Genomic DNA, 16,484 nt, shown 5'->3' with positions numbered 1-16,484 from the left:
TGCCCAGAAATAGCTCTGAAATATACTCCTTTGCAGCAAAAAACAACCCCACATCCTTTCTGCTAAATATTATGTCTTTTCATTATTTAATAGGCTTCATGGGATGGTTTGCAGGGTACAACTTGGCATAATCCACAGTGGGAGGAAGTGGGGTTCAAGTGACCAGCACTTTACAGCAGTCGTTAATTCACTGTCCCTCTGCTTCTGTTTCTGATTAATCTGTTAACATCAGCCAATAACTAAATGACACATCAAGGAAAGACTTGCAGGCAGGTGTGTCCCCTGCATACCTGAACTAAACAAACAATAGCAGCCTAAAGTAAAAGAAAACGATGATATGGGGCAGCTCCCTGCCAGTGCTGATCTCTGGGTTGGGTCAAAAAACCTGAAAGGATCAGGACATCCTGGTTTTAAGGCTGACGTTGATCTCTGGCAGTCACACCTGCTTTGGGTATAAATTGACCGCCACCTTCCACTTGCAGCATTGTCTCAGAGGAGCTGATTTGAAGCTACCTGGAAGAGCAAGACATCCACAGGTAAGCACTCTGACTGGTAGGAATAGCTGAACTACACTGCAGAAGTTACTCACCTACCAGCACCGGGTTTCATTACTTCTGCACTTATTATTATTTTGCTTCTTTATTCTTTCAGTTCTAGCACCAGGCTTAGTTATTGCCAGATACTAGTACATAAAAGAGAGCAAACAGGAGATACACATAAGTGTAATGCCAACAAGTGTTTTCTAAATAAAATAGCCTAAGGCTGAGGAAATGAACAGAGCATGACACTGATTGCAGCCAAAGAGCAGGTTTTTTTTTTACTATACTGCCCTTTCATTTCTTTATTATACCCAAGTGGAGGGATGTTTTACTGTAGTTACTGCATTGTCTCAGTACTACACAATACATTTCTATGGTTATCCTTTCCTAGTGTTATTTTCACATCTTGTATGATACGATCATTTTACTTGATGCCTTTAATTAAAGACATGGAGCAGACGTACTATATCATTTTTCTTTACCAATCGTAAAGAATAAACATTTAACAAAAGTTTCAGACTTACTTACTGCCGATTTGTAGCAACACAGAGAATGATTTGTACAGATCCATTAAGGGCATTGCATTCATTTTAACCAGTAATATTAATATTAACCAGCTGAATCAATTACGGAGAACGGGACAGTCACACTTTAAAAAAGACAAAAGTCTATTGGGCATGTTTGCCATGTTGAAACATAATCTTTTATCATTGGATCACATCATTGGATGTGGCAGTATTGCAGAAAGTATTTCAGTTGTGCTCTATCTTCCTTATAGACACAATGCAGACTGGCCTGTCACTTGCTTGCCTTGTCCTCCTGTGCTCGGTGCTGGGAGAAGCTGCCCTTAGAAAACCAAAGAGACAGGCAGGGGCAACTGATACCAATGGTGCTGCCAAGTCTGAGCCTGCCCCTGTGAAAACTAAAGGCCTGAAAACTCTGGACAGAGGTAAGTGTTACTCAGACACAGTATCTTCAGTGTAGCACTGCATTATATTCTTCTCACTGTGTTTCAAAGTGCCATGGACTGATATCATATGACTTTGGAGAAATAGGATTGATTTAATCGGCACTCAAATCCTGTGGACCTTCAGCTTCTACTGAAACTAAATTCCTCAGTATTTCTCAGGGCATACACACATTTATTTCATCAAAAAACTCACATAGCATTTGGCCCAGTGATTTGCCCTATGCGTTTCGACCACAAGGTGGTCTTCATGAGGCAGGGGCAAAACCCATAGAGTACAACAAAAGAGATAAAAAATAACTATGGATTTTTCCCCTGATGAAGAGATTTTTGATGAAATACATTTTTGACTTTTTATAATTGAGTATGCTATCCTCATGTTTTGTTTTTGGATTTATGTATAAGGAGGCTTCATTTGGGCGGTCTCCTTGGGATTAGCACCGCGGCATTAATGAGGGTGTGTGCCCTCCAAATTATAGTCCTTTCTCAGGACATACAGACTGAGGGGGGGTTAATGCATTTATAAATATGTCACAGAAGATATATGAATATAACTCGTATATTAGCAGGAGTATGGATTGTTCATAAATGTCTGTCTACTCCACCATGCTGCACACACTGAACTTGTCAGGCTAAAAACTCGTTGTGGCTTTTTTATTTCTCTGCAGGTTGGGGAGAAGACATTGAGTGGGCACAGACATATGAAGAGGGCCTGGCCAAAGCTAGAGAAAAGTATGTATACCTGTGTTAACATATCCGTCCTTCTCCCACTATACAAACAAAGCCATTATGTGCCTTGTCTTACTGTGATACAGTTGTCTGACTACAAGCCTTTCTGCCTATTCAACCAAGGGTGGAAAACAAGCAAATTGATATCTGTTCTCACATGCCTGTTTTTTTAAAAAACATTGCCCTGATTCTTGAACAGTTGCAATGTCTTCATTTTTAAAAAGTAATGTTTCTGTAAAATGCAGAAATATCAACCAATTTACCAAGAAACAATGGACACTTGTTGTTTGCCTATATAATTTGATTAAACTTCATTATCAATGGAAAGGGGCCTGCAATGCCTTGTGGGTACTGAAAGTAAAAAACAAAAAAGCAAAACAATTTGTTTATTCTGAGATAATGGGCAGTTGTCTTTTATTTTATAGGTTTTTTTTTTATAATGCATTTTTTTTCAGTCGCTCTCCAGACTTGAGCTATCTGGTTGCTAGGGTGCCATTTACCCTAGCAACCTCGTAGTGGTTACAAGGATAAACTGAAAGATGAATATGAAAAGGCCTTATTTGAAGAATAAGTACTAAAATGAAAAAAATAACAATACAAGGCATTTTCCAGATGGGGTTTTTATAAGAATAGGGAAACTAGATTGATTGATAGACTTCTACAAATATGACAAGGTTATCAGCTGGGCATCACTTCAACAAATATGGGGGGAGGCACTCAAGAGATACTTGGTGCTATAACCAACTTCATCAACAAGATTAGGAGTAAGGAGATGATGAATCAGCCCACGGATAGGGAAAATCTTTTATATTCACAGAAATTGGCCGCTATCTCAAATATATAAACTTATGCAATTGAATAAGACATCAAGTTATCCTAAATACTTTGATGAGTGGCAAAAATAGTTGGATACTACACTTACTACCCAAAATACTCAGGAAGAGAATACTATTAAATACTCATAAATCTTCCAGAGCTTCTAGAATTCGAGGAAATGTTATATAAAATCACCACTAGGTGGTACTATGTCCCTGAAAAATTACATCAATTATTTCCATCATCTTCAGAGAAATGTTGGAGATGTACATTAGTTGTTTGCTCTTTTAAACATATTTGGGTGAGATGTCCGGCCATATCTACTTATTGGGAGACTATTACGTTTGTAACTGGGACTAATTGCCATCACAAGGATATCCCTCTGATTTTATTTCAGATGGACAGATATATATATATATATATATATACACGTGTGTGTATGCTGTATTTGAACTACATTTTTCTGTACAACACTGACCTTGCCAACCGATCTAGGTGTTGCCAAATTATTTACACCTGGCACAGCAGTGCAAAAGTTGTTTAAATCCATGTTAAATGTGTTCTATTTTCCTTTTTGTTTTGCTGATTGTATAAATAAGAAGAATTTACAGTAGTTGCTCTGGGGCAGTGAATACTTTCCCCACTGATTCCTGTGGACCTACTGTCACCTATACATTCTTAATACACGTATGTGAAATTTAGGAATATTTGTGTTAGTAAAGGTATGAGTAACACTAAAGCATACTTTTATGCAACATTTACTAAGATGTATGTAGATTTAAAAGAATAATCTCATATCAGGTGAATGCCTTTTTTGTGCCACTCCCCATATTTTCAAATTCAAAGCTTCAACTGTGCTGCTTTTTTTTTATCTCTGTTTATATTGTATGGGGGAAAAAATGAAAAGACAGGCAAGTTTTCGTTATTTTTTGCATCTACTGAATTCCAAATGCAAATTTGCTTAGCTTTCCCTTTTTTGCCATTTCCTAAACACTTTATGGATACTTTCATACTGCCCTTTATTTACAATATGCCATTCTCTCCTCAGCAACAAACCTCTGATGGTAATTCACCACCTGGAAGATTGTCCTTACAGCATAGGTAAGTCAGACCAATGGCATAGATGCCATCTTGGGGGTCATGGGGATATACTATGGCACAAACAGATTTGGCAGCTACTTCCCTCCCAAAGAGATAGTCCAAATGTACTTTCCTTGCCTGGGTTTTTTATAAAAGTTACTTCTGTAAAAAAGAAACCAATACAATTGTTTTGCCATCAGTATGGATTTATGCTGAGTTATTATTGAAAGAAAGGAAATCATTAAAAAACAAAAACAAAATTATGCTGTGGAAATTGCCGTTCCTATATTTTGCCGCTTTCTGAACAATGGTTTCTGGATGATGGATCCCATAAATATTAACCGAAATAGGCAGAGAAGAATGCTCTGGTCACCTCATGTACGCAGTATAAGAAGGGGTAATTATAAACACAATCATGGAATAATATAAAGCTTTTTTTCCTGCAGCACTTAAAAAGGCTTTTGTTGCTGACAAAATGGCACAGAAACTGGCTCAGGAAGATTTTATCATGTTGAATTTGGTGGTAAGTAAATTTTTTTTATCTTTCTGAATCCAAGATGTTTTTATCAATGGACATGTATTTGTCCTGCTTCCCTCCAGCCGTACCATCCCTGGAAATCCCCCACTGTAACTAATGAACAGAAATGTCTCATTGCAGCATCCAGTAGCTGATGAAAACCAGTCTCCAGATGGACATTACGTGCCAAGGGTCATCTTTATTGGTAGGTTTCCTACTGAGACTTTATCACTTTCAGGTTTACTATTAATGCAAGTGAATGTTAGAGACTATGAGAAGTGGCCATATGATGTCCAAATCAGAATAATGTCTCAGGGGGAGCAGATTGTTTACATTGTAAGGAAGCTGCTGTTGCAACTTATTGCTGCTGCGTCTGCAGAGCCAGTTTGTAATGTTAATTGAGTGAAACTTACCATTAAACTTATTATTGGCTTCTGCCTTGTTTTCCGTGCACACAGATCCATCCCTGACTGTCCGATCAGACCTTAAAGGGAGATATGGAAACAAACTCTACGCCTATGATGCTGATGATATTCCTGAGTGTGAGTAATACTACCTACATTTTTTTTAGTGCTAATAAGGCATTTAATAAAACCTTTAAGCCTGTGGCCTTTATAATTATTTTGCTATATTTTTGATCCAGTGCTTTATGCAGAGAGCAGCAACTTGGAATGCAAGTGCTTGTTAATTGAGCACTAGGGGTGTGCTCTTGCATTTGCACTCTTCTGGGTTTGTAAATGACCCTTATTGTTGCTAGAGTAAGTTTGTCTTACAGAATTTATGTAATTTGCATTGTGCGGGGCACACAAAGTACAGAATTGCATTAGGATGTGGTCAATTAGGTCAGTTGCATGTGTAGGTGCAGCCTGTAGTACCAGGAAGATGTTACTTCCATAGCTCCTGTGTGTCCGTGTGTCCTGTACACTACATTTCCTCAAAAGTCACCAGAGCAGGCTGCTGCTACCTGCAGTTGTAATGTGTACAGGCAGGGCTGTATCTTGTCCGGTGCTACCAGGCCCGGATTTGTGGAAAGGCCACCTAGGCGGCAGAATTTTAGGGGGGCTCCGTAAATCTGGTGCTACCCTAGGTACCGGACCTGTTAGTCACCCCCCCCCCCAATTTGCTGCTTTACGCACAGGCCTTCAGGAGCTTATATATATATATATATATATATATATATATATATATATATATATATATATATATATATATATATATATATATATATATATATATATATATATATATATATATAGTGAATAAAGTACCCCCCTCCTGTAAATTATAAGGATATTATAAGTTACCAAGGAGTTTCAAGACCATATAAAAACACGAGGCCGGAGACCAAGTGTTTTTATACAGGTCATGGAACTCCAAGGTAATTTCTAATATCCTCATATTTTGCAACTGGGGGTACTTTATTTATTATAATACACAAGATTCAATGAGTCTTGTGACAGAAATGACATCACTACTGATGTTTATAACTGATGACATCAGAACGCACCCTTTATAAGGATATAATACACAAAAGCCATGAATATCCTGTAAATGATATCCTTATAAACGGTGAGTTCTGATGTCATCAGTTATAAACGGTGAGTTCTGAAGTCATTTCTGTCACATGACTCACTGAAACTTGTGTTGGAGTTCCATGACCTGTATAAAAACACTTGGCCTTCGGCCTTGTGTTTTTATATGGTCATGAAACTCCTCGGTAACTTATAATATCCTTATATTTTACAAGTGGGGGTACTTTATTCACTATATAATTTACAAGATATTCATGGCATTTGTGTATTATATATAAATACGGCCCTGTGTCTAGAGAACCTTTGTAAAGAGTCTTCAACTCTACATTATTTTGCTTTCCTTTTAGTGCTTTTCACTTATATTTGAAATTGAGCCTTAACAGTTGACCAGCTCTAATGTGACAATATAATCAACTGATGGAGTCTGCCTTTGTTTCACAGTGATTACAAACATGAAGAAAGCTAAAAGTTTCCTGAAAACTGAGCTTTAAGCTGCTGCACATTGCGCCCCCTCTGATGCTGGAGTGATGACCACACTGCACTGACCAGTCTCTCCTGCCAGAGATGCAACCCCCAAAAGTCAGACATCTGAACCCCTTGAAATATGAACATACTGAATAGAACTGGAAACATCTGGTGACTGCAAGCTCTACTCCTATTAGTTTTTTCACTGTACTGGTTCACCAATAATCCCCTATATAATGTGCCACTGCGTAGTCAGAAGTTTGGCTCATATGTTGCCCTATGTGAAAGATTAACAACAATAATCTGTTCTCAGTGGCTCACATATTCTAATGAGGAGAAAATGTGAGACGACTGCAATGTAGCAATTCCATATGTAACTTCTTTTTCATACTTCATTATACTGTACTTCTCTGTCTCTAACATAGTAAATTTATCTTGGATTGTTCTGCTGATTTTTCATCAAGTCCATTGTCCAATATCTACAGAATACATCAGCTAATATCTTGCTCAGGCTTTCCTTGCATTTAGAAGTCATTTTGCTCCTGAGATACATCCAGTAGTGGTCAACCATTTCTCTTTGTATCTCCTTGCATGCATATAGAAGTGCAACACCGAGATTTTGATTTTTTCTTGGATTTACCTACAAATTCTATTTCCATTTTCTTCTTGGGCTAGACTGGGGCTGTTCACCCTTTTTACATGTAGCAAGTCATTTCTCATTCTAAGTGTTCAAGGGTTGGATTATATTAAAATCATATTGCGGAGCCCTTGATTAAAGTTGGGGCAATAACCCCACCCCCAGTTGGACATCCCTGAAATAGACAAGCATACTAAATATGTTCTTTTGTATCAGCTTATTTAATCAACAGCCCTACATTCCACATTCTATATCTCTTAAGGCTAAAGTACTGTCTTTCTGAGTCTTTTAATGTTCATTCTGTACTTTGCATGCCCTGGAACTACTCTTTATCTGCTTGTAGTTTCATCTTCCTTGTTTAATCATACAGAGCTCTGCAGTCTTTTCACATGTAGTCCCAGTTATTACCCAATGAAATCCCAGATACAAGTTATTTCATCAGTTATTCCTAACTTGACTACAGTTATTCTAGCACATACAGCCCATTTCCAGTACAGTGACTTCTCATACACGATGCAGTCTTGTTTACATGAGTTTCAAGGTGGCACAAGCGCTACAGCTCGGTTTCAATCTGCTAAGAGATCCACGCTGCATTTCTATAGAAGGACATTGGTCAGAAACCTGATCTCATTGGCAGCCACTGTCTTCACATGCAATATCCTCCAGTTCTGCTGTGTCATGTTAGACATTTTATAAGAAATATTTACTGTGTATATTCATAAAAATATTTTATTCAAACAAACGTGTGAATTTTCTTCTTTTTTTTTTTAAACATGCTACAAAGCCAGGCTAAAGAAATAGTGGTATGTGATTTACTGCAACTGGATGAAAAGGAAATATTGTTCCGCAATACTGCATACAGTATTTACACTGAATTTACAACTACACAAATAAACAGTTTTACCAACAAAAATGCCCCTTGAATTGGAAGTTTTTGGTGGGGACAGACTCAGGTATTGGGTGCAGTGTCCTAACTTGGACCCTCAAACCTGGGAGCTCCCTTCCAGTGCAAACATCATAGTGTTCACTAAGGGCATTTTTTGGCCAAAATAATATTGTTTTCCCAACTGAAGTGCAGGCACAATTTCGATCAGGGGTCCCCAACTTTTTTTTTTTTTTTTTACCTGTGAGCGCCATATATAAATATAATATACTCTATAAAAGAGTTGGGGAGCAACACAAGCATGAGACAAGTCACTAGGGATGAAAATAAGGGCTGTGATTGGCTACTTGGTACTCCCTGTGTGTACTGTCTCCAGGAGACTCTATTTGGCAGGACACCTGGTTTTTATACAAACAAAACTTGCCTTCAAGCCTGGAATTCAAAAATAAGCACCTGCTTTGAAGCCGCAGCAAGCAACTTCCAAGGGGTTGGTTAGCTACATGTTGCTTGTGAGCCACTGGTTGGTGATCACTTATTTAGCTAATTATTCTAGCATTCATTTAGTCTCGGTCGCCATCAGGGGGCCACGGTGGGGGGGGGGACAGTCTTCCCTGTCAAAGGGAAGCCATCAAAAGTATCCAAAGCCACCAAAACCGACAAAGGGAAACTAAGCCAAAGCCACTGAAGGTATCCAAAGCTAGCGAAGGAGCGGAAACTGCCAAAGGGAAAAGAAGTCAAAGACGCCGAAGGGAACAGAAGCTAAAGCTGTTCTGTTCCCACATGAAGGTGAATGAAGGTATAACTAACAGTAGCTGTGTGACTTCCTACCTTCGTATCCAAGCAGTGGGGCAGACCGGACCGGCAGACGCTCAGGTTGGATGGATTCAAACGTAGACACAGGGATGAAATCAGCCTGGGTTTATTTGATCCAGAATACAGCAATAAACGGTGATACAATACTGTTCTGTAGTAGTGGTATCAATACTGTCCTGTAAATGACTTTCCTGAGGCTAACTGCTGGTCAAAAACTGATGCCTTCACAAGCCCAAAATGTCTGAATGTCCAGTCACACAGTAATGAGGCACTAAAAAATGGCTGCCGGAAGTGAGAAGGACTGAGCTGGCAGAAAACCACGCCCCCGAGAGGAAAAACTTTACTAACAAGAACAGAGGTGTGCAGCATGCAAATTTTGGCCAGCAGATGGCAGCAGTACAACAATGCACAGAAAATAACATAGATAAAGAAGGATTAATAATAACGTATGCAATTAACTATGAGGAGAACAGCACACTCCCCGTCTGAAATTTACTATGACGAATGTCCATGAAATACAACACAAACCTGCAACAAAAACATGTTAGAATGCAATAAACATAACAATATAGTTGGCTTTCTTGGCTTGTAATGGAGAAGATGTCTATAGTTCAACTTCAGTCCTGTTCATCCTGCAGGAACGTTCTCGATTGGTAATATCAAAATGAGTTCGTTAATTGGCCTTGCGAACGTTTTAAACTCGCCCTTCCTGAAGATCTTCAACTCCACTTTTTGGACTTTGCCATCCTCGCTAGGGAAAACCTTTGTAATTAGTCCGATAGGCCAGGCAATCCTTTCGGTTTGTTGCTCCTTCATCAATACAAGGTCTCCTTCTTTCAAGTTTGGTTTTTGGTGTTGCCATTTTCTTCTTCCTTGAAGAATATTGAGATACTCCTTTCGCCATCTGTTTTGCCATTGTTTCCAGTGTTTTTGGTAGATATTCGCGTGAGTAAATTCTCCACTAGGCATTAGTATATTCTCAGTTTTTTGGGTAAGTAGAGTAGCTGGAGTCAGTATGGCTGGTGTTTCAGGATCCATAGACACTGGCACAAGGGGTCTTGAATTGATAATAGCCGAAACTTCAGCAAGAAGGGTGACAAGAGTCTCATGTGTAAGTCTTGAAGAGTTTACATCCATCAACATAGAATTTAAGATGTTGCGTGAGATCCCAATCATTCTCTCCCAGGAACCCCCCATATGGGAACTATGAGGAGGATTGAAGATCCAGGTGCAACCTTTCTCCGCCAACTGATCTTGAATTGGCTTAGTGTCGATGTTCAGTTCTCTACAGGCTCCAATGAAGTTACTTCCTTGGTCTGACCTCAACTGTTTCACTGGTACTCTGATTGCGAAGAACCGTCTTAAGGCATTAATGAGACTGGATGTGTCCATGGATTCTATCACCTCTATGTGAACGGCTCCCACACTCATGCAAGTAAATAGCACTGCCCAACGTTTACTGTTTGTGTGACCGCCACGGGTTCTGCGTGCGGACACCATCCATGGCCCAAAGACGTCCAGGCCAGTATAGGTGAAGGGCGGTTCTGAACATAGTCTATCCGCAGGCAAATCGGACATTTGTTGGTGTAGCTGTTTCCCTCTTGCTCTGCGACAGTGCACACAGTCATGCAGTATTTGGGCTACGTGTTTTTTCATACCTATAATCCAAAGACCTGCAGAACTTAACTTGTCTTCGGTGATTTGTCTGCCCTGGTGTTCAGCCTTTTTGTGGTAATGTCGGATCAGCAACTCGGTGATATGATGTTTGCTGGGAATAATTAAAGGATTTTGTTCTGCAACTCCTAGGTGGGCTTGATTCAAACGACCACCAACTCTGAGCAGGACAAAACTGTCTATAAATGGATTTAGGTTGGCAAGAGGACTTTTTATAGGAATCTGCTGTCTGGTGTACAAGCACTTCCATTCTACGTTAAATTCTCCCTGCTGGACGTGACGTATTATGAGAGACTCGCTATGAGAAATGTCCTCAGCAGAGAAGGGTTTATGGCAGACATGCCAACCATGACAATCTTTATCTTCCTGAGTATTGTGATAACATCTAGCGATGTGCACTAACCTTGCAATAGTTCTGATGAGTCTCATCCAACTGGAGAAACGTTCAAAGCGATCACAATGGAGGCTGGAGGTTTGCCTTGCTTCAGTAACTAATGCACTAACTTCAGCGCGGATTTCTGGATCATTATCCGGATCCTGGATGCTGAAATCTTCCTGTACACGTTCATCCGCCTCTCCTAGCAGAAACTCTGGACCTGTAAGCCAAGAAGAGTTAGTAAAAGAACCTATAGACATAGGCCTAGTGGCTCGGAAGGGTAATGGAGAAACCCAGTGATTGGTTTTGTCTTTAAAGAACTCACTGTCCATTATCTTGACAAACTCTCTGTCCTCTACTGACAAGGCTACTTTATCGTCATCTTTGGTTGTGTGAAAGACCGATCTCCCCAAGTTGTCAGCAAAGAGGGGAGAAATGATGTCAGGTGGTTGTATGAGGTCTGGAGACTTCTCTTTCACTTCATAGTGATGAGGACACGGCTTAATACAAGTTGTGCGTCCATCTCCACGCACGTACGTTTTGAAGGAGTTAATTCTTGGTTGATCCGAGCATACATTTCCTATGACTACCCATCCCAAGTCCAGTCTCTGGGCATATGGCGCGTAGTCGGGACCATTACATTGTTGGCGCACCTTGTGCACCCTTAGATTGTCTCTGCCGAGCAGGAGTAGAATCTCTGCGTTGTTGTCCATAGGTGGGATAACGTTGGCAAGGTGCCTTAGGTGTGGCTGGTGAAATGTAGCTTCTGGGGTAGGGATCTCATCCCTATGGTTAGGTATTTGATCACATTCGATCAGTGTTGGTAGGGGTATTTCTGTATTCCCATTGATGGGAGAAGCAATGAATCCTTGTGCCCTCCTTCCGCTAGTCTCTGTGCGGCCCGAGCAGGTGTTTAAGATGTAGGGTTCTGATGGTCCCTCTATTCCAAAGGCATCGAAGAATTTAGGTCCTGCTAGGGACCGGTTGCTTTGGTCGTCAATGATAGCATACATTTTTACTGCCTTTTCTGGTAGTCCCTCTGGATAGACCTTGATTAGGCATATTCGGGCACAACATTTCTCACTCTGGCTGTCGCCACATACTTCCAAACATAAGCAGGAAACGGCGGTGGCTGTGTTAGCGTGATTCTGAGGCTCCCCGCCATGACTTGGAGCAGGACTGGTGGTGAAGACAGCTGGTGAGTCTCTGGTGAGCGGAATTGGGTGCATAGCTGAGGCATGTCTTTCACTATGACACTCCTCACACTTGATGATGGATTTACAGTCCTTAGCCATGTGCTCCAATGAAGCACAGCATCTGAAACATACCCCAAGCTCGCTGAGGACTTTCTTCCGCTCCTGTATGGTTTTAGATCTAAACCCTCTGCATTTGTTCAGTGAGTGTGGTTTTTTATGAATGGGACATTCACGATTGAAGGACTTGTCTCCTGATGAGGTATTGTACTGTTTACCCGTGGGTGCTGCAGGTGATGGTAGGTTAGTCTTTCTGACACTCACGCTGCTCTTAAAGTCTCTGTTTTTATGCAAGACACTTTCATACCTTGAAGGTGGTATCGCTGAAGCTGTAGTGTTGAACTCCAGGAAATCGAGGCTGGGGTCATTCCTCATCTGGGACTGTTCATCGATGAATCTGCAGAAATGAATAAATGGGGGAAAGGTGACGTTATGCACTCTTTTGTACCTTGAGACTGATGCCGCCCACTTTTCTTGCAGACTGTAGGGTAACTTCACGACAATTGGGTTCACTCCATGGGCTGTATCCAGGTAGCACAGGCCGGTCAAGCGAGGGTCTCTTTTGGCAAGCTCTAATTCCATGAGCAGATCACTCAAATCCTGAAGCTTATGGACATCCTTGAGATTGATCTTTGGGACGTTCTTCAGTCTCTTGAATAGGGCTTTCTCTATTGCTTCTGCACTGCCGAATGTACGTTCGAGTCCCTGCCAGGCGGCAGCGAGACCTGCTTCTGCTTGTCCCACATAGACAGTTCTGAGGCTCTTAATACGACTTGTGGAGCCTGGGCCCAGCCATTTGATCAAGAGGTCGAGCTCCTGCTCTGCGGTCAGGTTGAGGTTGGCAATGGCGGCTTTGAAGGTTGCTTTCCAGGCTCTGTAGCTCTCTGCATGGTCATCAAATTTTGAGAGACTTGTGTTAATTAGCTCTCTGCTCACCATAAACCTGGCAAACTCGGACATATCCGATTTCTCACTGCTTGTTGCCATGACAACTTGTGATGCCCCCAGGGCGTGTGGGCTGCGTAGCGTGAAAGGGTGAGATGCTTCCGGGTAGAATGTTGTTGCTGCAGGGTTGAGCTGTGGTCTAGTCTCTGTAGATTGTGATGACTGCTGCTTGAGCTGTGGCGGTAGGCCGGGAAATGCCGGGTAGCCTTTTTGCTGTAACACCTGTCCTCGAGAGGGCACATCTGGGTGAACGTCATCAGGTTGCTCAGGTGCTGTGGGTGGCACTGGCACTGTTGGTAGAGTTGACTTGAGGTTTTCAGTGTTGTCGGCTTGGACAGTACTGCAAACTGGGGGTGGTGCAGGTAACTGTTTCAGTACATAGTCACTGGTGCGATCAGCTGGATCGTCTATCTCCTGTGGTGGCAAGCAGACTGGGTCAAGGCCTTGGCTCAATGCTTGCTCAAGTAATCTTACTTTAGCTAATGCAATTTCCTCTTCCATTTCTGATTCAAGAATCTTTATTCGAGCCTCTGCTTCTGCCCTCTTAGCCTCTGCGTCTGCTTCGGCCCTCTTAGCCTCCGCCTCTGCCCTCTTAGCCTCTGCGTCTGCTATGGCCCTCTTAGCCTCCGCCTCTGCTTCTGCCTTTGCAAGAGCTTCCTTTTCGGTGAAGGAGCATCTCACCTTGGATTGCTCTGCATTTATGCGGGCCTCTAGTAGTCGGTCGCTTAGGGCTGAACTTCTTGAGCACGATGATCTGTATGACCGAGAGGAATGCTTGGATGAATTTGATCTGTGGGATCTAGTTTCTTGCAGATGGGAGATACGGATTTCCGCTTTATCTTTAGCACGCAGCACCATGGCGTCTCTTTGTCCGTCTATTAATTCTGCCTTGCTCAGTTCTGACAGGGCTTCATCATTATTAACATCTTTTAGAAAGGTTATATACCTTGTGGACAGTCTCTTATATCTTTCATGAGCTGTATTCAGCCGCCCTATAGCAACTTGTAAGCTTGTGGCATCACCCGAGGATTTAAGTCCTGACATGATGGAGGAGACTCGTTCCCATAGCTCTTCCAGGCTATCGCATAGCTCATCTTTCCTGGTTTGATAGTTTTCTCTGACCTTTATTGTCGTTTTGAGAGAGCGTCTTGGTCGCATGACTTGGTCAGCTGGAAGTGTGGAATCTGCTTCCTGTTCTTCATAATGATCGGTATCAGGTTGCATTAGCATTGTTTCATCACTGGGAAACTGTGCGAGGTCTTTTTCGGCCATTTTGGTTTAAGGTGCGCTGTCTCTTTAAGAAAATAAACTTATGAATTGGGGGCTGAAAGTAGCAGTGCGGCTCCGCTGAGGCACCCTGACAAGGTTCCTAAGGTGTTTTCAGTGAATTGCAGGGTTTGGTTGGAGGGGGACCCCGCGTGCATTAACAATTCTTGTACTATGCGAGCAAAGGTTAATACAGGATGTAGAAAATGGCTTGATGGGTTGTGGAGGACTTTCAGGTGAGAGTATAGATACTGCAGACACGTGGTGCTTGCTCTTTGGCTTCTGTGACGTGCACTGTATCTGGGCAGATTTGCTGCAGGTGGGCCTGTTGCCAGGGAGATTCCTGAGTGTGGTACTGAACTGTGAGGTAATCTGTGGCCAGGGTATGGGCATTAAGGCAGTTTTTGACTGTTCTGTTCCCACATGAAGGTGAATGAAGGTATAACTAATAGTAGCTGTGTGACTTCCTACCTTCGTATCCAAGCAGTGGGGCAGACCGGACCGGCAGACGCTCAGGTTGGATGGATTCAAACGTAGACACAGGAATGAAATCAGCCTGGGTTTATTTGATCCAGAATACAGCAATAAACGGTGATACAATACTGTTCTGTAGTAGTGGTATCAATACTGTCCTGTAAATGACTTTCCTGAGGCTAACTGCTGGTCAAAAACTGATGCCTTCACAAGCCCAAAATGTCTGAATGTCCAGTCACACAGTAATGAGGCACTAAAAAATGGCTGCCGGAAATGAGAAGGACTGAGCTGGCAGAAAACCACGCCCCCGAGAGGAAAAACTTTACTAACAAGAACAGAGGTGTGCAGCATGCAAATTTTGGCCAGCAGATGGCAGCAGTACAACAATGCACAGAAAATAACATAGATAAAGAAGGATTAATAATAACGTATGCAATTAACTATGAGGAGAACAGCACAAAAGCTGTCTAAGAGAGATCGAAGAAGGTACTTTTGCCGAGGAGGAAGAAGACCTCTCAGCAAACTTTAACGTTAAGTTCAACTGAACACCAATGGTCTTTTTCTTCTCTTTAGTAAAAACCCTGGCCACCAATGTTTTTCTTTTAACTTCAAGGGTAAGGCCAGGCGAGGAGATTCGGGGAGATTTTGTCGATTGGCGACTTATCGCCACGTCTTTTGCGCGACTATCTCCCCGAACTGCCTCAGCGTCTTTTCCCCATAGGCTACATCGCAAAATCGCCTGCGCTAATGCACACGCGGCGATGCGTTTTCAATATTGAAAAACGCATCGCCGCGTGTGCATTAGCGCAGGCGACTTTTCATTCTAGCCTATGGGGAAAAAACGCTGAGGCAGTTCGGGGAGATAGTCGCGCAAAAGACGTGGCGATAAGTCGCCAGGCGACAAAATCTCCCCGAATCTCCTCGTCTGGCCTTACCCTTAGGAGAGGCCCTGACCATTAATGATTTTTTTTAACTTGCCCTGACCACCAATGGTTTTTTAAAGGGATACTTTCATGACTTTTATGGTGTAGTTTTCATTTCTAAATTACATTGTTTACACTGCAAATAATTCACTCTACCATATAACATGTAATTCCTGAACCAATAAGTGTATATTTTTTTTCTTATAATACTGGCTTTCAGGAAGAGCCAGCACTTCATGATGGAGCTGCTTTTAAGAAGGCTATATTTCCTCCTACTCAATGTAACTGGAGGAGTCACAATTGGACTTAGATTTTTACTATTGAGTGCTGTTCGTAGATCTACCAGAGAGCTGTTATCTGGTGACCTTCCTATTGTTCTATTTTTAGGCTGCTTGGGGGGTAGTTGGAGGGTGGGGGGATAATTTTTCACCTTCTAAAGCAGCTCAGGGGGGTCGCCGACTCTTTAACTTGATACATTTAGTTGATACATTTGTTACCTTTATTCTGATGAGCAGAATCCCTGAGTTTCATTAAAGTCAGCTATTAGAATTGATACAATGGTTGCTAATATTCCACAGATACAGCTGAGAAATGT

General features: G+C 41.8%; 1 protein-coding gene across 1 annotated transcript; it reads left to right on the top strand.

Moving 5' to 3' along the window:
• Positions 1–501: 501 nt before the first annotated feature.
• Positions 502–8,020, top strand: ag1.S (anterior gradient 1 S homeolog). The gene is given in 8 exon segments (NM_001088200.1): positions 502–536; positions 1,318–1,488; positions 2,175–2,238; positions 4,100–4,152; positions 4,578–4,654; positions 4,790–4,853; positions 5,107–5,190; positions 6,622–8,020. Coding segments are annotated over 7 exon segments (558 nt in total). The 5' UTR covers positions 502–536; positions 1,318–1,322; the 3' UTR covers positions 6,672–8,020.
• The last annotated feature ends 8,464 nt before the right edge of the window (positions 8,021–16,484 follow it).

This window comes from Xenopus laevis, chromosome 9_10S, assembly GCF_017654675.1.
Source record: "Xenopus laevis strain J_2021 chromosome 9_10S, Xenopus_laevis_v10.1, whole genome shotgun sequence".
Lineage (NCBI taxonomy): Eukaryota > Metazoa > Chordata > Amphibia > Anura > Pipidae > Xenopus > Xenopus laevis.
This window is presented reverse-complemented; position numbering and strand designations above follow the sequence as displayed.